Here is a 21,738-nt window from a genome sequence, read left to right on the forward strand (position 1 = left end):
ATGGAAACACACCACTGGCTGTACCGTACAGTTATAGTGTTGCTGTTCTGAAGGATTTGGCCCTAAAAAAACATACAGAGATGGAACAGAAGGGGTCCAAGAACTGATCCTTGGGGAACTCCATGTCATAGCCATTGTACCAGATTCATAACTACCCGGGCCTTTAAATCAGACCTGTACCAATTAAGGACGTTTCCAATATCCCAATTATTTAACCTGTGTAGAAGTATTTGAAGATCCACATGGTCAAATGCAGAACTAAAATCTAGTAATAGCAGAAGTGAAACTGAGTAAGTATTCAGGCGAATGTCATTTATACTTTAATAAGAACGAAAAGTCCCAGTACTTTGGTAGGGTTTTTAATAACCCACTGGTTCTTAGCTCCCCCAGCACAAGCAATGCTTCCGACACTAAGATGTAAAGCCTTAACACACATGGGAAGCCAGCCACCACCTATTATCGAACTGCTGCTAATGCAGCATTACTTGACCGCCCAAACCACTCAGAGGAAAGAGTCGGTCCCCAGCTTTACCGCACCAGCTAACAGACACCTCTGCCGTCCAACACTGCTTTTAGAGCAATGAGGAGAGAGCGCCAGCTACCCACCTGGACAGAGCATGGCCAATTGGGCTCTCTCAGACTCCAGCCACTGATGATAAAGTGGCACAGCTCAAGAAGTGACGCATTAGACCACTGAGCCAATCAGAGTCCCTCTGTTGCCTTTTCAGACTTTGGAAAATTGGTTGAACCTGAATTGGTTGAAAGTTCTCAACGATCTTTGGTCTGAAAGGTGGATTTGCGGCTGGTCTGTAGTTGGTCTAATGAAGAAGCACTCAGATGCTTAACGGCAGCTGTTTACAGTGCTTGATTTACCTATAGGTAGGTAAGCTGCCAGCTGTTCCTAGATCCTTTCATCTTTCAAGTCCTTTCATCACACAAACAAAAGGCACATGTTTTCCAAGAAATTAAAAAAGATCAAATTTATTAAGGGGCATAAAGGCATATGTCACCATTAGTGAATCAGAAAGAGTACGAAAGAAAAGAGAGATAGAGAAAAAAAAAAGAAGTAATCATAGGGTCTTCATAGGAGAATATAAAAACTTAACTCTATCACAGAGAAGAATCTAATGACGTCTATATGAAACAGTGAATATCGTACAATATATAAACTGCATCTCCGCTGTTTACATTCTCTGACAAATGTCAACACACTGCCGTTTAAGGTAGACATGGTACACTTTAAAGAATATGAGGGCTCGGGTAATCTTGAGAGGTATTCCTTTTGATTCATTCAGTCCATTCAAAAGCAAAAAAAAAGCGGGTCACTTTATTTGATTGGCTGAGGGGAGTATAATACAAACATGAAAGTTAAAAAAACAAAAAAACAAAAACCCCAAAAACCTCCATATTTACTTTTCTCTTCATCAGTTCATGTTCTGAAGGCATCAGTTACAGTCGGAACTACTGCTAGACTGATCGGGAGGACCAAAAAAAATTAAATAAATGTATTATAGCTACGATGTCTGAACACACTGGCAATTCTGTGTGTGTATAGGTGGAGAGTTGGGGTTTGGGGGCCTTCCTGGGGGCACAGCACTCTCCTTGAAGAGGAACAGGAGATTCACAATGAATCAACAGTATCAGATTATCATCATACTCTTCATTTACTGTAGAAGCTGCCATACAGCTACATGCTCCTGCAGCTTTCTGTAACAGAAAACTAGACACAAAAAGCAATGATTTTTCTGTCTTTTTTTTTTTTAATCCCTTGTTCTTTTTTTTAAGCTTTCTTTTAACTGTTACGTGTGTCCATGTAGTATCTGCCATAAGGCCACAGTGGGCAGGTGGTGTGTATATCTACTCTGTGGTGGTGCAAGAGTATGCTAAATGCTCAGGCCTGGATCTGTGGGACCATGGAGGGGAGGGGAGGGAAAGGGGACGATCAGGCTTAGGACGTAGTTCCTGGGGTGGTGTTGACGTTCTGTGTGGCCGCCTGTGGAGCGACTTCGATGATGCGGGGTTTGTCGATGATGCGAGCCGTGCGGTTGCCTTTCTCTACTATGCCGATGATCCATGCCTGGTGGCCCTCGCCATATTTGGGAGATTTGATCTCGGCACAAAAGCGAGCCGCCTGCTCCCGGGGAAGACAGATCAGCAAGCCTCCTGCAGGGAATGCCGGGGAGAAAGACAGTGGATAATGCACAAGTTTGTTCAAATGAGTAGAGGACAAAAATGCTCTGTTCAGATGCATTAGTCAGCAAAGTCATTTAGGAGCTGACAAAGTCAATTATGAAGAAAGTTCAAGACTATTAAAAATACTTTAAAAACACTTAAAAAGCACAATTTTACTGATTTATAAAAGGTTCCACTACTGAGCTTATTTAAAAAAAATTATGACGCATCAAAACAAGCAGTAGAGCCTCAAACACTTCCTATATATTGTATAGGATACTGCTTGTTTTGATGTGTCATAAAAATATTTACTTTGCAATTAAAAAAACAACAAAAATAAACAAAAGCCTGATTAAATGATTAATAATCAAAAGATCAATGAATTACTACAATAATTACTAGTTGAAGCCATTCCTTTAGGAGTGGATATTTCTGTTATTCAAGTATTAGGGTGTGATTAGAGCCAAGCAATATGGTGATATTTTATTGTATCATGACACATTTTGTTACCGTGATACACAATATGCTTTTCTAAGCATGTCGAGGATGTAGTAAGTGCTTAATAAACACTGATCAACTGAAGGTTTCATTACAAACAGTGAACCCTGACTGGGTTAGTTATGAAGAGCAGCAGATGTTGAATAAACAAACAAACAAAAAAAAACTAAATTACTGAAGATAATCTGAATAGCAGTTTTTAATAATCTGTCTTATTTACATAATAAATAAATGAGTGAATTAAATATTTTTATCCTCCCTAAATAATCTGCCAACATGTTCATTTAAGGAAACACCAAGAAGAAGAATACCAGCTAGAGTCTCGGATTCCTTAAATTATGTATTTATTGTGGGTTTTTTTTTTAGTGGCAAAGTAAACTATATTAATTATCAGTTGCAAATATGAGCAAAGCTGTTGCACTTAGCAGACCTGCCAAATCTGTTTCTCACTGAATTGCTGGCCTGCATATTTTTCCCCGTTTTGTGATGCAGGGTCATGAAAGCGGAGTCTCTCTCACCTGAAGTCTCGGGGCAGGTGCCGTGCATGAGGCCGAACATGTTTCCGCAGGCTTTGCTGACCGCAGCCATCTTGGCAAGGACAGGCAGGTTGTGAATGACGAAGGAGACCTCGCAGCGCTGTTGCCGGGCCAGATTTTGAGCATGCCCCAAAATCCCGAAACCTGTGATGTCCGTGGCGGCGTGTGCATTGAATGTGTGCATCAGGCCTGCCGCTAGACACAGGGAGACACCAGGAGGGGAGGGGTGAGCATGAATTGAGATGTGTGTGTGTGTGTGTGTGGGATGTGGGACAGCATGTGCACAGTGTTATTTGTGAGTGTCCAGTTCTGACCTGTTCTGTTGAGTCTGGCCATGTTCAGCATGGCCTCTTGATAGGCTAGCTCCACATCTTCTTGAGTCACTACTAACTTTATCTTGTTCCATTTTTCTGGCTGAGCAGTAGAGAGGAAAACAAATACATTAATTAATGTAAAAATACTAATTAAACTATGAATTATACCAGAATTAGACAAGAGATGTGCTGATGTGACTGGCCGCAACTTCATTAGCATCCCAAGTCATTGTACACTCTTAAAAATATGATGCCATAGAAAAAACACTTTTACTTACATAAATAAGCATCATATAAGAAGTTTATCATATATACTTTGTAGCCAAAAGTATTGGGACACCTGCTCATGCATTGTTTTTTCTGACATTAAGGGTATTAGAAAGAGTTTGGATTTGTTGGAGTAACTTCTGACATTTCTACTAGACTCTAAAGAATTGCAGGCATTGCTGTGAGTATTTGATTGCGTTCAGCAACAAGAGCGTTAGTGAGGCCACACCTCATCTCCAACTTCCCAGCTCATCCCAAAAGTACTGGATGGTGAACTACTATCATTCTTGAGACCACATTTCCACTGCTCCAAAGCTCAATGCCCCTCAATGCCCAACCCCTCTTGCCCACATCTGCCATTAGGCATGTTAATCTGCTCCAGAGAGTCCTATTCTATTGGCTATAATTCTCTACAGAAGGGGTGTCCACAAACATTTGGACACATTGAGCACATATAAAACTAAAAGTTGTTTTGATGGCCCTGTACCAAGACCATCATTAATATAAAGGGGATAGACTCACGATGTCCAGCCACTGATGTACTGCTACTGCCACTTGAGTTCCCAAAGGTTTGGTTAGAACAAGCACATCACCCGGCACTGCATTATCTGGCCTTTAACGCAAAGAGGAGAACATGGTCATTTCTCATTTTCTTGCATTAGAAAGGAATGAGATTTTTAATTAACAAATTATCATTAACAAATAAACTCACATGATGAACTCATTTGGCTGACACACTGTCGTGGCCACTCCCCCCAGGACAATCCAAGGGTTCACAACAGTCTGGCCTCCAGTGACTGAGGTGCCAGCTTCTTCTGACGCATCCTTAAAACCCTGGATAATCAGCGGCATCACCTTGTCGCGCTCCTACAAAGACGCAAACCACAGAAGTTTAAAGTCAAGGCGATATTTTATAATTATCCTTAGTCCCAATTAAGATCTGAGCATTCAAATGACTGAATAACATCTTTATTAATTTAACCCATTTCTTCAACACTGCTAAATATGTGCAGGCTCATTTTTTCAAAGACAGTATGAAATGTCCCTGGATTTATAATCATGCTCATAGAGATTGAGCTTTGTATTTGCTGTAGACAGAACATTACCTACTGAAATGCGGTCACTGGGGTCTCACCTTTTCTGAAAGTTTGTTACTAACACCCAACAGCATCAACATGTTATCACATTCGGTCACTCCCATGGCGTACAGGTCACTCAGGACGTTGGCACACGCAATTCTACCCTAAAGAGAAAAAGAAAAAATGCAAATAAATGACTGTAATTTGCAGTTCTCCTGAGTCAGGCTGGGTAATAACACCCTCAGTCTCTTCTGAGGGTCTCTCATTTATCACCTTTCACTGAAAACACTGTCAATAAACAAACCTAGGCATATGAGAGCATCATATCAGAGTACAGTGGTTAGGAAATACATGCGCTCATCCACTGGCCTTTTTATCAATACATTTCAAAGTAATGGGGTTTAAATTTTTGGGGTTTTTTTTTTTTTACTTTTTTATAAATAAAAGTATAAATAAAAATATATATTTAATCTCATGAACTACCAAATATTAACAATAAAAGAACATTAACATGTGAACATATGGTACACATTCAGCCATTCTTTATTTTTGCTGTATTAAAAATGTATGCCATCACATCACTATATTATATTGAAATGGATTTCAATAATATTAATTACCAAAAAAAAAAAAAAAAAAAAAAAAAAACACAAAAAACTAATTCATGTCCACTTCTAATTAGTAACATCTCTGTAAATAGTACATGACATAGTACACAATCTATAAGTGTGATGTATGATCCAGCTTTTAGATGGTCTAAGATGGTCAAGGTACTTGAAAAGCTGGTCATCCAGACCCAAACATACCCTATGCTGATAAATCCAGCTGGTTAAACCTCTCTTTAGCTGCATTTGATTCTGGCCATGCTTGGATCAGATTTGATCATGCTTATGGACCAGGTAAACCATCAAGCTCAAATGAAAACATGCTGGTCAACCCTATGCTGGTCAAGAGCCAAGCTGGTCAACCAGCTTCACCAGCTTGACCAAGCTTGAGCTGACCAGGCTGTTTTTTTCCCCCAGCAGGGATGGCATGCACTGTTGTTGAGTCATATTTACCATCATGTAAGGGTCATCCACTATAGGGTAGATGTAATCTGTGGTTTGTACAAGTGAAAGGCCCCCATGTCTCAGGGGAATCACACAGGTGTCCATACCAATGCCTGTAAAAGACACAAGTATACGCATAAACGTTTCTATACATTTGCATAAACATGTATATGATTTTACTTACATTATTTTTATAATATATAAGACATATATGCAATACTAATACAGCAACAAATGTGATTGTGAAGGAGTACTGTACAAACCCAATCTGGGCATGACTGCCCCCAGGAACTGCTCGTCCTCCTGATAATGGTTCTCCTGCAAAGACTCGAGAAGTTTCTGAAGGACATCCTGAGGGACTTTGCAGCCAGTGCCTTTCAGCTCTGTGAAGCGTGTTAGCCTGAAGTTCTTATCCAACTCGTAACTCTCCGGGTTAAAAGCCTCCCGCACTGACATGGTTTACAGATTACTGGAGCCCACACCAGTCAACACACTGAGAGAGACAGAGAGATCATTTAGAGATTTAGAGATTTTACCTTTAATAAAAAGCACAAAACTGTGACAGAAGTGTGTTTAAAAGGGAAGTAAAATGCAAGGAGAAATCTATACACATCCATCCATAGCGATGCTGTCAAGACAAAACCTTGTATCTGCATTTTTAGAAAATAATTTATTACATTACATGACCATTTCAGGATGAACTGACCAAACCCAGTCCAATATTACTTGAAATTGTCCTAAATTGATGGTCATCATAACATGCACATTTGCTTAATACCGGTATTGTAAAACAACAGCAATCCAAATTCCAAAACCAATCAATCAATTCATGGAGAAAACATTTAACACAAAATAATTATTATCTGGAAATAGATAATCTTTCTTATTTATTCTTGAACAGGAGACATTTTACAAACATTAATTTAATAAATGTAATTATTAGATTACATTTCATTTAATTAATAAATTATTTTAACTATAGTAAATCTTGTGTTCAATCAAACAAATGTTTTCTTTCCTTTTAGGGTCAGATAACAATAATAATAACAATAATAATAATAATAATAATAATAATAATAATCATAACTGTGAATTGTAAATTCCCATATACCGTGACAAAGGTAAAGGTGCACGTATTTGTCACAGTACAGCAAAATGGGTCCTCCGCATTTAACCCATCTGTGGTAGTGAACACACACACACACACTAGTGAACTAGGGCCAGTGAGTACACACACACCCCGCCAGAGCGGTGGGCAGCCAACTCCAGCGCCCAGGGAGCAGAGAGGGTAAAGGGCCTTGCTCAAGGGCCCAACAGTGGCAGCTTGCCGAGCCCGGGAATCGAACCCACAACCCTGTCATCAACAGCCCGGCACTCTAACCGCTGAGCCATAATAACCTCCTTTTTCTCTAACGTTACCATTACAAATACTGTCAGCAGTGATGACACACAGTGCACACATTGAGGACGGGTGACCTGGTAAAAATATTACATCACAATATCTAAAGACATTTTTACAATGCACAATATTTATTGTGCTATTTTGACACAGACAAACCAGCGGGACCAGAGGAACATTAAAAATGTAATAAACACAGTAATGTAGAACCACTACTCTTTGCATTAATGTAATTTTTATTTTTATATTAAATGTTTTAGTGAGCAAGTAAACACTTTACTCTAACACTACATATATCTGACATGTCTAGCTGTTGCTCTTTTTTTTATTATGTCAAAATATCATAAAGAACAGACCTACAGAAACTCTCCTATAAACAAAAACACTGAGGCTGCACTTCAGAGGAGTTCCCCACCGCACTCATCCTCCCCTTTAAAAGGGCGCACTTCGCTGGCGCGGCACAGCGCGCGCTTCAGCCGCGGGGTTATAAACTCTCCGCGGTTTTATTCCGGTCCCTTCACCGCGCTTTAACCGGGGCTCTCACAAGAACCAAACCCAAGCGTGACGTGCCGATTCGCTTCGACCCCCTAAATGAAAAGACGCAGATTTTGAGCACGGAATTTGTCCAGCGTTAGGCGCTGCGAGTGGCTGCGGGGTAGCATCCTGCTGCAGCAGCAGCAGTAGCAGTAGCAGCAGCAGCAGCAGCAGCAGCAGCTAGGCCTGAGTTCCCCTTCAGTGGACCAGCGCTCCGAAAAGTTACTAGCCGTGTTTAAACCGTCGGTGCTGCACATTTGCAAGCCTGATGTAGTGCACATGTGAGCTTGGGTTAGGTTAAAAGTTAAAAAGTGGGCGGTGTTGGTCAGGTAGCTGCAGCTGTTTGCACCTCTGCTGCTCGCAGCCCAGTCCAGTCCATCCATACTAACGTTACCCAGCCTGCAGGAGACCAGCCTGCACAGACTACAGCCACACCACGCATGCACCGAGCCCCGAGCCAGCACTGTTGAACACACACCGGCTGCCCAGCTTGAGTTTTATTAGGGCTTTTTGTGCAGGCCGGTTCAAGTGTTTATAAAATGTCGGCGGCGGAAAAAATTAACCCTTGCAGCGCCCAGCGCCATGAGAGCTGTGCTCCATCTAGGCATTAAAACCAGCAAATAGACACCACTGTGCCCCTTCAGCGCTCACTAGACCCGCCAAAACGTATAAACGAGGGGGTAAAGGAGCTCTCTTCGCACTTTAAGCACTATGGCACATTTGTATTCCCGCAACATTTCCCCTTTAATTGAGCAGCTCTCCTTCTCCTTACCGGTTTCGCTTTAGCGGCGCCTCCCGATACAAGAGCAGCAGCAGGCCCGCGACCACAGCGCCTGGCCGGCCGCCCGCGCAGAGCGCCTGACTGAAAATACAGCGCGGAGCAACGCGGCTGTCCCTCCGAACCACACAACAACTGCTGCACCACCGACAAAGTTCAGTGCAGAGGAGAAGAAATGTGCCTTTAAATTACACTAATTAAGAGCTCTGTCCGTGGGAGGTGGATCCGCCACTAAATGGTGTCGATCACAAAGGGTCCTGATTTGGCGCTGTGGCGCGATAACCTCCCCTTTAAAGAGGCTCGACAAACAGTCCGAGTGAAAAAGATGCCAAACAAACCATTAAAACTATTATTCTCTCTGAAACAGAAAAGCTGCGATTAAAATGGATTCGTGCATTTTATTTCATGTATTTTTATAAGTGAGATCTGATGTGGAGATATGCTGATGCATTTATATATCAGTTATATAAAATTACATGGTAAATAAATTAATATTAAATATTTCTATCATGAATATCTTTCTATAAGTAAAAAAAAGAAGCATAAAACATTATTTGAAGATTTCTAAAAATATTTATATATTTTATTATATGTGCCCAGTTGATTTTAATCACTTTTACAGTTTGCATATTTGTCATGTAATTTTAATATAACTGCATATCTCATATCTCTACACTGAGTGGAAAAAAAAACAGACTCTCTTTCTCTCTCTCTCTGCCCAATCAATACACCTCAGTCGTCAACTACAAACCTTGGGATATTGGGTTGTGTTCCTCTAAAGAAGCTCAAAAAGTGCAAGCTGTGGTGCGGGCCTTTAAAGGGCCCATACCCTGCATTTTCATTGTTTTACACTAAGATAAGAAAGTGGATTTATGTAAATGAACTGGTGACATCACAAACCCAGTGCTTTCACATAAGACATCTTGTTTTCCATATATGGAGCTTTAACAGTGTTTATAAGGTTTATAAGGAGTCTTTGGTGAAAAAAATGATTCAGTCAAATGAAGACAGAGCCTGAAGAAATGCTCTGCCAGTTTAATGATGGAAAAAAGCTGGTCAAAACAAGTTTTTGGTGATGCAAAAAATGATGAATCACAGGACAAAAATCAGGTTGAGTAAATTCAAAGTCAGAAATCAATAAGTCTGGCCTAAGCCATAGTAAAAAGCAGAACTTCTATGAGGAAGAGTTGAGCTGAGAGATTTTTCTAAGTATCGGCTGTCAACTTAGAAAGTGCGTTCGGTCTCAGGTCGTCAGGCGGGTGCCCAAAACACTTCGTCCCCACTGCACTTTTGCTGGAGGTTTTATACCCTAACGGGGGAGGTCGCATCACCTCATCACACCATGACAGGCAGTCAGAAGATAAGTGTCTCCTCAGCAACCTTCGTCATGAACGTTCGGTACCTGATACGACAACTACAAACAATTACTAGCGATTAACTTGTCCATGAAGAGGACAGCAGGAGATCTGTGATGTGTGAAAGGGAGGAGGGAAGGAGTTATTGGAGAAATAGATGTATGTTGTGGAATGTACATATGTGAGGATGGGGGTTGTATTGATCAGGGTGGGTGTCGTAGGCCTTCTGTGTGTGTGTGTGTGTGTGTGTGTGTGTGATGTGTTATCCGAGTGGCCAGTGAGTATGAGTATGGGGCCTTGGAGGAAAGGAACAGGGTGTGATGGATCTGTCTTTAGCTCTATGAATGCATGCGTAAACATGATAAAGGGGATGGAGTAAGGTGTCAGCTTGTTCCTCTGGGCCTGCTGGAAGACAAAACAACTTCGGCACATTGCATGCATTTCAAAGAACTAATACTACATTAAAAGCAGTTACATAAACGTTTGAATGGTTCTAAATATGATTGGTAAATGATTAATGTATATGATTAGCAAATGATTATATAATATTGTGAATAAGTAATGAGCTGGGATGGATGTAGACCATGCATTTCTCTTACAAACTTAACTAACAGTGTTTACGTACTATTTCAAAATCGTATGTGAAAGAGTGATGAATTAATTTATATAAATTTTTATATGATTCCTTTAATGAGTAGTGGCTACTGTTTTAAGGGCCTATGTAGCAGCAATGTACTGAGAAATACTATGTAATGTATTACCAATACATTTCAATATATGCAAATGTTACAATATAACAATTATATGGAACATATGAAAAAACGAATATATCTATATCTATCTAAATTATATATATATATATATATATATATATATATATATATATATATATATATATATATATATATATATATAAACAATCATTTTCTTAATATATACTCTCATACATAAAAATGTGCATATATTGAAATATATTAGAAATAAAAAAGTATTTTTCATAATTTTAATAGTTATTACGTTCATATTTTGAGGGACCACTAAAGCCAAATACAACACTGTGTTTTATGTACAATAATAAGACACACTTTGAGTAGTTTAGGCTCTCTTTTTTTCCTAAGAATACAGTTTTTAAACAATCGACATAGACAATCTGTGCATACAGTACAATAATCAGTCAAGCATTAAAAGCCAGTGAGGTAAAAATCCATGTTACTTAGACGAGGGACTTAATTCACTCAGTTGTGCACATTACACAGACATATCCTCTTATACTGGGAGAGATTTAGCACATATTATAACCAGCTTATATGGTCACAGTACCGATACATCCATTACTATGCAAGAAGATTAACATTAAGTACTGCTGAGGTGGGAAATGCCACTCTATACATTGCACTATATACAGTGCTGTTGGAGAGGTATGGCAGAATGAGTTAAAGGCACACAGTCATATCTTCTCAACATCCGAGCTCCACTTCGTTTTTATGAAGCACTTGGAAGAGGTTAAGGAAGTACAAACACACATTACATATAATTAGCTATCAAACAACAACAATCCATGTCATTCACACACATTTGAAACCACCAAACAGAACAGGAAGCGTCTGAAACAGAACATAAAAATACTTGTTTTTTTTTTAACAGTGTATCTAGAGCGGTCACAGAGTTAGGGAGGTTTCTGTTGTTAACGAGCAAGCTCATTTAGTCCTTTTCACCGTTTTCTACCATCTGAATTGTCCAGCCCTTTCGTGAAGACAGTCAGAAATACCTTAGACCTTAAGACGGGTTCACGGTGTGATCCAAACTGATTTAACTCAGTGAAGAACAGGACTTCTTCGGAAGCAGACGGAGGACTATTAAGCGTGTTTGTTTGCAGCTGGATGCCCTCCTAGCACATAATCAGCACCTATAATAAAAAAAAGAGGGTGGACATGAACTCAATACTGTTCTTACACTGGATATATGAGGTATAAAATATACGTTACAGTTGCATTACCATTTAAGCTCATCTCACTATTCAGCCCGTTCTCAGGAGTCAGCTGTGATTCACCTAAAAGGAAAGAAATTAAAAGGATATAATGAGATAAATACATATATACTGTTTTAGCTAGACAGCTTCATTTAGCCTCAACACGCTTCTTTAAGTTGCGTCCATTGCTGACACAGATGTGCAAGCACAAACATTGTCTAGTCCCTGTAGAAAAGCACTGCCAATACATTGTGGTACAACTCTCTGGAGCAGATATACATGAACCTATTGGCACCATGCTGCCTAATGCCAGGCGTGGGCTATAGAGGGGATAAAGCCCCCCAGCATTGAGCTGTGGAGCAGTGGAAGAACTGTGTTCTCTGAAATTATGGTGATGGTGCCATAATGATGATTTTGAGTTGGGGGTCCTGAGCTCACCAATGCTCTTGTCGCTTAATGCAATCAAATCCTCACAGCAATGCTCCTCCAAAATTTAGTAGAAAGCCTTCTTCTCTGGACAGTAGAGACAGTTACTCCAACAAAAGCAGAATAATCTTTTTTTAATACCCATGATTTTGGAAGAAACAATAAATGAGGAGGTGTCCCAATACTTTTGTCCGTCTAGTGTATATGTATACATTGATCAGTCATAACATTAAAACCACTGACAGGTGAAGTGTGTAGCACTGATTATCTGGTTCTTCCAGTGGCTCCTGTCAAGGGGTGGATCTACATATTAGGCAGCAAGTGAACAGTCAGTTCTTGAACGTGATGTGTTGGAAGGAGGGAAAATGGGCAAGTATAAGAATCTGTTCGGTGTGTTTAAAGTACGTCTCTCCTTTTGAAGACATATTGCTCATCATTTTTTATGTATGAGATCAATTCAGCTTTATAAAACCAGATCAGCATAACAAGAAGCTTTCTCTTTGTGCTAATATATTCCAGATATTACATATATTTATTGTAAACACAACAGGCAGACACTAGACAGACATTATAAGTAGTCATATTTTGACAATTATTAGTATTTTATTGTTCTAAATCTGGCCTGGGATTGCGGTGTATTCAAATCCCCTACAGTTCTCAGCTCTCTTTCTTGATATCCCTCTATGGTCAAATTATGGGAATAGACAAACGAGGTGCTTCTGTACCTGTTTTATCTGTATGTGTCCTGTTGAGGGTCTCATCACAGTCTGTATTTGTCTCTGCTGTACCAATATACAAACAAACAAACATTATTATGTAATAAACTGTAGTAAACAATCATCAGTCACTTAATTGGCTTTACAGTACGTGGCCAGTAAACAAATTATGAGGTACACTTCGAATACGGGAACACCAACCTCTTTTTAAGCGCCGCCGAGCCAGTTTGATCTGGTCTTGAAGGATCTGGACCCAGTCCCGTGGACCGGGAAGCTTCTCAATTCGGTTAGCAGTGCAGTACTTTTCTGTGAACACTGCACTCAGACACAGACATTTGGAAGAGTTGTCTTCAACCATCAATGCAATATTGTTTACAGTCATTTTCTCATATTATTTATGGTTCATTATCTGAAGTATCTTGAGAGAATACAACCATACAAGCTCTTTGAATTTCGTTGTTTACATGTGTGTTATGGGCTACTGGCACGGGCTGGTGAGTGCAGAGCAAATGCACTAAAATCACAGCATACAGTTTTTACTTTTTAATCCATTTGAAAAATGATGAATGATTTTGTTTTGATGGAGTAATCATGCACTTTGAAAACAGATGGAGCTTGGCTAGCTTCATGAGCCTCGTTTGCAAGAACCTGGAGACATTTTGGACCAGGAACCTTCAGTGTTCCACAATATTCCATTACCCAATTTATACAGACAATATGTTCATACAAATAAATAAATGAATAAACAAATAAATATGAAGTAACTCCTTTTATAATGTTTGCCCAGCCTATGTAAGACAAAACGAATCAGATTGCAGTGTCCTATTTCAGTTCCAAAAGCCAAAATGCTTTAGTATGATGAAATGCAACCTCATGGGTAAAGGCTGTGAGGCAGTTTTATTCTCTTTGTTTTATGACTGAGCTGTTAGAGAGAAATGCTGCATATGCAATTATGGCACTATTTTACACTGTGCTTGGTTTCGTGGTGTCCACTCACCCTTAATGGCTCCCACTATGTTCTGATCCAGTCCTTTTCTATGGTCATTCAGGCCTCTCTTCCTTTTGCCATTGGGCAGTGAGTTAGCCAGCGTAGCATCATCGAAGAAGGCACACACCAGCTTCCTGAAGAGCAGACTGCCTGAGCGTGTGTAGTTCAGCAGGATGGAGTCCAACTGTGCCTTAGGGATGAACACTTCATAATCCTCCGCCAACTGCACCTCCGGCTGGGAGAGACAGACGGCTGGGATATTAATAAACATTATTGATATTCCATCTAATGTACATACACACCAGAGCCCAAACCGAACACTTACTACACATACAGTACAAATGCATCGCAATCCTCAGCCTTTCTCCTCAGGCTGTGAGAAACATGGCAGTGCGCAATACAGAGGTGTCCACATATTCATACACATATCATTCCAAATTTTGTCATGCATAGCAGAAAAATGGGGCTATGTGAGGCAAACGGACATGTCCTTATAAAAGTATAGATAACTACAACCTCTGAGCAACAATAGACCGTGTTCGGTCGTCATTCAAGGAGTGACAGTGACAGCTTAGTGAACCCAGGTATCAAACACACAACCCTGTCATTAACAACCCAGTGCTCTGACCACTGAGGCACCACTGCCACACAAGATAGTATTAAATGAGCACCAGATATTATTAGGTGAGCACCAGATAGTATCAGGAGAGTACCATATAATATTAAATGACTATTACTATTAGGTAAGATACTATTTAGTGAGAACCAGATAGTATTAGGTGAGCACCAGATACTATTAAGTGAGCACCAGATAGTATCAGGAGAGTACCATATAATATTAAATGACTATTACTATTAGGTAAGATTCTATTTAGTGAGAACCAGATAGTATCAGGTGAGCACCAGATACTATTAAGGGAGCACAAGATAGTGTCAGGTGAGTACCATATAATATTAAATGAGCACCAGATACTATTAAGTGAGCACCAGATACTATTAAGTGAGCACCAGATAGTATCAGGTGAGTACCATATAATATTAAATGAGCACCAGATACTATTAAGTGAGCACCAGATAGTATCAGGTGAGTACCATATAATATTAAATGAGCACCAGATAGTATCAGGTGAGTACCATATAATATTAAATGAGCACCAGATAGCATTAGGTGAGCACCAGATAGTATCAGGTGAGTACCATATAATATTAATTGAGCACCAGATAGCATTAGGTGAGCACCAGTGTCCCTTCAGAGGCTTTGTAGGTAACTGGATCGGGTGTGTTAAATAAAAACACTGGAATAATCTGTTTCATGTAGACAACATCTGTACAAACACACAAACACATCCCCAACCACACACTTCTATACCTCTGTGCAGTTTTGCCCTCTGTTTAAACTGTAGTGGGCTGAAGGTGTGGGGTTGTTGAAGGGTGTGGTCGGAGGGGAAGGCACCGCCCTCTCGCACTGCGGTCTCTCTTTTTGACAAATCTCTTCAAGGGATTCAGCCACACAGGGAGAGTATGGGGGTGTGGCAGCCTTTGTGGCTGGAATTAAAGCTGTCACTCTATGCACTGCCCTCCTCTTACGGGCTCTCTTCCTGGGAAGGGAGGAAAAAGCGGAGGAGGTGTTGCCCACAACACACTGTTTGTCCTGGGCCCCTGAAGGTCAGATAACACACAGATAAGCATTTCCATAGTTTTCCTGCAGCTCTACTCACAAACACCTGGCTCTCCTACTCAGATTTCCTTGGAGGCATGATTAACTAAATGACATGTCTTTAATTAAGCTGACAGGTGTTTGTAAATAATTAATAATGTGCAATTAAGTGAAGGCTATAATGTGTTAGAGTAAATCACTCAAGTTTATGAATAAGAAAAAGGCATGAAGCAAAAGTTTGGACCCTGCATGGTCGGACCTTAGTAAGACCCCCTTAGTATCACATAGTTTTTTTCTATACTTTTTTTTGCTTGTAGATTGTATCCTCTTTTTACTCCAAATTGGTTCTGCCAATTAATCCACCTGTTCGTAACTCCTTCTAGCACTAGCAGTGCTCTGAACACTAGGAAGGTAAGGGCTTAACACAGGTCACCTTCAATACACGTGAAGCCAGACACCACCTCTTTACGACCTGAGCAGCCGACACGCTTTGGGAAAAGTGCCGGGTCTCCAGCTCCACCACTGCAGCTAATAGATGCCTGTGCCGGCCAACATCGCTTAAGAGTGATGAGGGGAGAGAGCACAGCTGATGGCAAAATGGCAAGGCTTGGGATTCGAACACTAGACTCCCGGGCCAAAGTGATAGCACATTAGATCGCTGAGCCCCTCTGAGACCCTCTGAGGCCCTCTGCTGTTGATTTTGAGATGTGTTGTAGAAGCCATGCTCTTGGCATCTGATGGTGTGATGTTTGCTGACATTTAACTGAATCCATTTGTTCCTCTTCCAGTAAAATGTTCCTTGTGTCACTGGCTGCTGCACAAACCCACAGCATGATAGAACCACCCCCATGCTTCACAGATGGATAGGTGTTCATTCCAATTTTCTAATTCTGCACCCATCACTGTGGCCAAAAACTTGTATTTTGACTTCATCAGTCCACGGGACTTATTTCCAAAATGCACCGGCCTTGTTTAGATGTTCCTTTCAAATCCTCTAATGACTCTTCCATGACAGTCCTACAGTAGAACAGTGCACCGCCACTCTCCGGAGTGTGCAATCTTTCTACCAGTCCTGCAAGCAGTTCTCTCTGAAGCGTTTATTGGTCCATCAGACCTCAACTTTCCCTCCATCATTCCTGTTAATTGCCATTTCTTAATTACACTATAAAAGACTGTCATTTAATTGAATGGATTTTAGAGATCAGTCACCTTTGGACCAGAGGTGCCCAAACTTTTCCATGCTACTGTATATATGTGTGTGTTTTTGTGTTAGGAGGGGGAGGGTCAGAGGGTTGGCATGTTGTACCTCGCTGACTCTGCATCAGTTTCCTCATTGTGCGTAACTCCAGCAGGATGGCCTGCAGAGTGCTCTTACAGTTGCACATGCAGCAGCTGGACTCGCTCGGTGCGGCTGCAGGAACAGGGGGCCGAGCCAAGTCTGAAACAGGAGAGAGGCACGGCATCAACAAAACACACACACGCATGCACTTCTGGTGAGGTCACTGTCATACTCTCATGAGCCTCTATGGACTCCAGACAATGAGTTGCTTACTTCTTTGTGTGTGTGTTGGGTGAAACAGAGAGAAGACAGATATTGTGTGTTTATGCTTCGTTATCTAAGGCTGTCCAGTGTCTAGACAGTCTAGACAGTGCTTTGAGCTCAGCAGCTGCAGTGCCAGGCATAACACCTCTCTCGCGCGCTCTCTCTCTCTCTCTCTCTCTCTCTCTCTCTCTCTCTCTCTCTCTCTCTCGTAGTTATATTCTGGTGTGGTTTATTTGCCTCTGGCTAGCATCCTGCGGGGTGTTAAATTTATCTGTTCCCTGAAGTCTTGCGAGGTAAAATCTTTAGTACGTAGATTAGCCAAAACATTAGTACCACTAGGGTCCCCCTTGTGCCACCGCAACAAATCTGACCATTCACAGCGTGAACTCCACATGACCTCTGAAGGCATCCTGTGGTATCTGGCACCAATACGTTTCGGCTGTGAAGTGGGGCCATCATAGTTATGTGCTAGGTGCCCATGACCCTGTTGGAGGTTCCCTGGTTCTTCTTTCTAGGGCCACTTTTGATAGGTACTGACCACTGCACACAAGAAACACTAGACCTTTGGAGATGTGATGAAGTGATTATGCCATCAGAGCTTGGATCTTTGCAAAGCGGCTCAGATTATCACACCTGCCTACTTCAAGAACTTCCTGTTCACCTGCTGACTATTATAATAGACGATCTAGATCATCAGTGTTTCTTTTCTCACCTAATGGTACTAATGTTATGGCTGATTTGACATAATGTGAATCTGGCAGTTGTTCTTTACATCGTGTCACAATTTCATGAGGAATGAACCAATAGACGTTAACATTGACTTCAATTGAAAATTAAGGTTTTTCCTTCACCTAAAAAGTTGCTGTTTTGGAGATACAAGGTTTTGTCCAGTTTTTGTGTATGTGCATGTCTAAGCATGTCTAAATTTAATAAAGGTATTCTGCAAGACCCTGAGAGGCAAATTATTATCTCTGTCACTAGCTTGGTGGTATTTATAATAAGTCATCATTTGTGGCCTTGGGTTTTTCAAGACATGGGCAAACACACACAAACACACACACACACACACATTATCTTAGGCTCTGGGTGGGGGGGGGCACAGGTGCGTGTTAGTATCTTGTGTTTATTTATATTTACAGTCCGTTTTGGCCAATGGATTTCACTTTCTTTGGTCTATGTTGACCAATGGAAGTGAAGCAACACCCTTTTGGTGACTGCATAACCTTGAGCCTCTGTAGTTTGGCCGACAATAACAGGATAAGAACATTGACCCTGTACGTATAATTTTAACCTGAAATCCCACAACTGTTTTAGGGCTCACCTCTGCTTTTGGAGTTGTTGAGTATCCTCTGGGTTTTGGAGCGGGTGTCGTACTGACTGTGGGACATGGGTGGAGCTGAGCTCCAGCAGTGCTGGGGTTCCTCAGGGGCCTGGTTCTGAGGTACAGACCAGCTCAGAGCCTCCTCCTGGGGTTCCTCTTTGACGGCTTCCCCCTCTCTCTCCACTCGCTGGTATCCTCGTCCAGCCTTGTCACTCAACAGCCGCATCATACCTGTGATCTGCTTCTTAATTTCCGTGCCCTCATCGCCCAGCCAGGCTGAAAGAGGAAAATGTTTATATATATATATATATATGTATATATATATATATATATATATGTATATATATATATATATATATATATATATATGTATATATATATATATATATATATATATATATATATATATGTATATATATATATATATATATATATTATAGTGAATTCTATATAGCACATACTGCAAATATAGTATGTAAACTGAAAGGATGCTCAATCGATCACCCATTAGTGTATAATTAATGTATAAGCACTGTCAGATTTACCCTACTATATAAACAGACAGCAGCATCATGTACAGTACCTTCATTCTCAGAGATGTCCAGTGGTTCACTGTCAGTGTCATCATGGTCAGCGCTGTCAAATCCAGGCCCGTAGTCTGTGGGAAATTGTTCTTCATTAAAACTGATTTCAGGTAAGTTCACCCAGCACCGGCCTCAGTGAGACCAGCCGGTTAGAAGGATGAAGCTCAGCTTGAACATCTCCATTAAGGCTCTATAACTTTGTCGGCAGGCATGCACTTGACGTCACATGTTCGATTCAGTTCAGTTTCGAACTGATTCTTTCATGGAACGGACGTCTGATTCAATGATTCACTGATCCATGAGTCGAATCAGTTGTTATTGTCGTCTCTTCCCAACATTACAATGGTTTCAGATTCAGTACTCAGTGATGGAGTTTGACTGGGTGCAGAGATGTGATTCTTCCTAATGTGATTTTCTACACCATTACGCTGAGATGTTATTAAGTTACATAGTAAAAGACTATCATGCGTATTACATCACACAGCTTTAGACATAACTTGGACATAGGCAAAAGGTCTGTAGGGAAGACTTCTATCCATCTATTTGTCTCTTTCTAAGGAAAAGCCCCCCTTAGCACATGTTTGGTCACCCTGCATGGTCAGTACTAAGTAACACCCCTTCAGGTTCATATATGTGCAGGAGTCGCTGCACAGTAGAACAGTGCACCCCCATGCTACACACCATTCTGCTGGACCTTCCTAAAGGTTATTTGTAGTCAAACAGGGCAGTTAAATGTCCTGTCTAGGCTGCTAGGTGGCTGCTTAGAGAAGCCCATGGCTGAAGATCGTTGGGACAGCGTTCAAGGAGTCAGAGATTTTATAAAGTGTTGAAATTTGCATAACTCGATCTTTCCTAGCCTAAGCCAGAGGCCGAACAAGCTAATTAAGGCCTCAGACCTTGAGAGCTTAAACCTCTTACGGCAAATACTCATTACATTTGCTATCTTCTGACAGTCTTCTCTGCTCTGTGGACATATTTTAATGTTCAGAGAGCTCAGCAGCAGCTCAGGGGAGCCCATCACTGTTGACTGTTGGTATGAGGTTTGAGGTTTGCACCATCTGGCCTTTCCCTATCAATGACTGATCAAGCCACAGCCCGAAAGGCTAATTAGCGTCTGACACCCTGGTTAAAGTATCTGAGGTCTCTGATCTATTGAGCTCTGTCTGAAACTGCGGCCTATTCACTATTCAGAGAATTCAACAAGGTGGACAATTTTGGACACCCTGTTACGCCAGTGAGCTCGAACAACGCAATGGATTATGGGTATTCTATGTCCATTTAGCGTATGCTGTTTGTACGCTATGTTAATTATGTACGGTGGAAGCAGTGCACCCCACGTAGTGCACTAAATAGTGAATAGGGCACAATTTTGGATGTGGCTCTTTTTTTTCAACAATAATCAACAATAATCATTAATCTTGCCTAAGATGTGTGTGTGTGTGTGTGTGTGTGTGTGTGTGTGTAGTCTAAATTCATAATATTAACATACAGCCACGCTGATATAACAGCACTCTATGAATATTAAGTGGAGTATTGATACAGCTGTAAGTCTATGTACGGATTTACAGCGTCTACCGTTCGAACTTGTGAATCGATTCGAGCGATTCACAAAAAAAAGAACCGACTCAAGAAAACGACTCGTTCTGTTGCGCGCACCTGTTGTAGGAAGCTAAGAGCGAGAAAGACGGTGAGATTAAAACACGGCACAGTCCGGAGAGTCACACAACCTGTCCCGGTGAACCGTTCAGACATGACGGCGAGTCAGTCCGACCCGGCGAACCCCGGTACCGACCGAGCTCGGGAGCGCGCGCGCACCGCCACCACCAGCAGCAGCAGCAGCAGCACTTCAGACGTGTTTTCATGCGAGTGGTCATGCAGTTCATGTGCACCTCTCTCTCCCACTCTCTCTCTCCCACTCTCTCTCTCTCTCTCTCTCTCTCTCTCCCTCTCTCTCTCCTATTGTCTGCTTGTTGCTGGCTGGCTGGCTGGCTGCTGCGCCCCTGCTAGGCTCATTAAAACGCCTTACCTTGTTCGCTGACCAGTTTAAAGCTCGGTGATTTCCTGCTCCGTCTCCTCTCCCCAAACTCCATTTTACCGGAGAGAGAGCGGACCGTGCACGCGCGGCGGTACCGGAGTCGCCCTGCTCATTGGCGGCGGTGGCGGTGGCGGTGGCGGCGGCGGAGGCAGCAGCCCTGCAGGGACCGACCGCGGTCCGTCTGTTTAATCAGTAAAAACTCATCGGAGCAGCCAGAGCTCCTCTCCACCCCCTCCTCCTCCTCCTCCGTGCCCGGCCACAGCCTTCCCGAGCCCGTCAGAACCGAGTCTGAGCCCGGGGCATGGCGGTCGACGCGCTGGCGTCCATTCAGGGCCGCTCGTTTGTGATGTAAATAAATAAATCAGTTAATTCTTTAAAAAAATCGTCACATCCAGTCCTTTGCGCCACCTGATGGTAGCTAATATTTTGTGGGGCTCAAATAGGAATGTCCAGATCCGCGCTGCTGGACGCCGGTGTCACTCCTGACTCTGGAAAAAAAGTTTTCTCTTGACTTTGAT

General features: G+C 41.6%; 2 protein-coding genes across 4 annotated transcripts; both read right to left on the minus strand.

Annotated features, from left to right (window-relative positions):
* Positions 1-965: 965 nt before the first annotated feature.
* On the minus strand, positions 966-8,865 carry sephs1 (selenophosphate synthetase 1). 3 transcript variants are annotated; one of them, XM_072694771.1, is made up of 9 exons: positions 8,621-8,865; positions 6,179-6,408; positions 5,925-6,028; positions 4,923-5,030; positions 4,500-4,654; positions 4,310-4,400; positions 3,521-3,620; positions 3,189-3,401; positions 966-2,163 (listed from the first exon to the last, which is right to left on the minus strand). In XM_072694771.1, exons 2-9 carry the CDS (start codon positions 6,369-6,371, stop codon positions 1,949-1,951), a joined length of 1,179 nt encoding a protein of 392 aa, XP_072550872.1. In that variant the 5' UTR covers positions 6,372-6,408; positions 8,621-8,865; the 3' UTR covers positions 966-1,948. The 3 variants fall into 3 exon arrangements, with proteins under 3 accessions (XP_072550872.1, XP_072550874.1, XP_072550873.1); XM_072694773.1 differs by lacking the exon at positions 8,621-8,865 and adding an exon at positions 8,198-8,324; XM_072694772.1 differs by lacking the exon at positions 8,621-8,865 and adding an exon at positions 7,671-8,017.
* Positions 8,866-11,006: 2,141 nt separating this feature from the next.
* On the minus strand, positions 11,007-21,579 carry bend7 (BEN domain containing 7). The gene is made up of 10 exons (XM_072694930.1): positions 21,212-21,579; positions 19,185-19,259; positions 18,602-18,877; positions 17,044-17,175; positions 15,450-15,739; positions 14,090-14,315; positions 13,294-13,407; positions 13,102-13,158; positions 11,978-12,031; positions 11,007-11,887 (listed from the first exon to the last, which is right to left on the minus strand). Exons 1-10 carry the CDS (start codon positions 21,273-21,275, stop codon positions 11,838-11,840), a joined length of 1,338 nt encoding a protein of 445 aa, XP_072551031.1. The 5' UTR covers positions 21,276-21,579; the 3' UTR covers positions 11,007-11,837.
* Positions 21,580-21,738: the final 159 nt, after the last annotated feature.

This window comes from Salminus brasiliensis, chromosome 13 (assembly GCF_030463535.1).
Source record: "Salminus brasiliensis chromosome 13, fSalBra1.hap2, whole genome shotgun sequence".
NCBI classification, from domain to species: domain Eukaryota; kingdom Metazoa; phylum Chordata; class Actinopteri; order Characiformes; family Bryconidae; genus Salminus; species Salminus brasiliensis.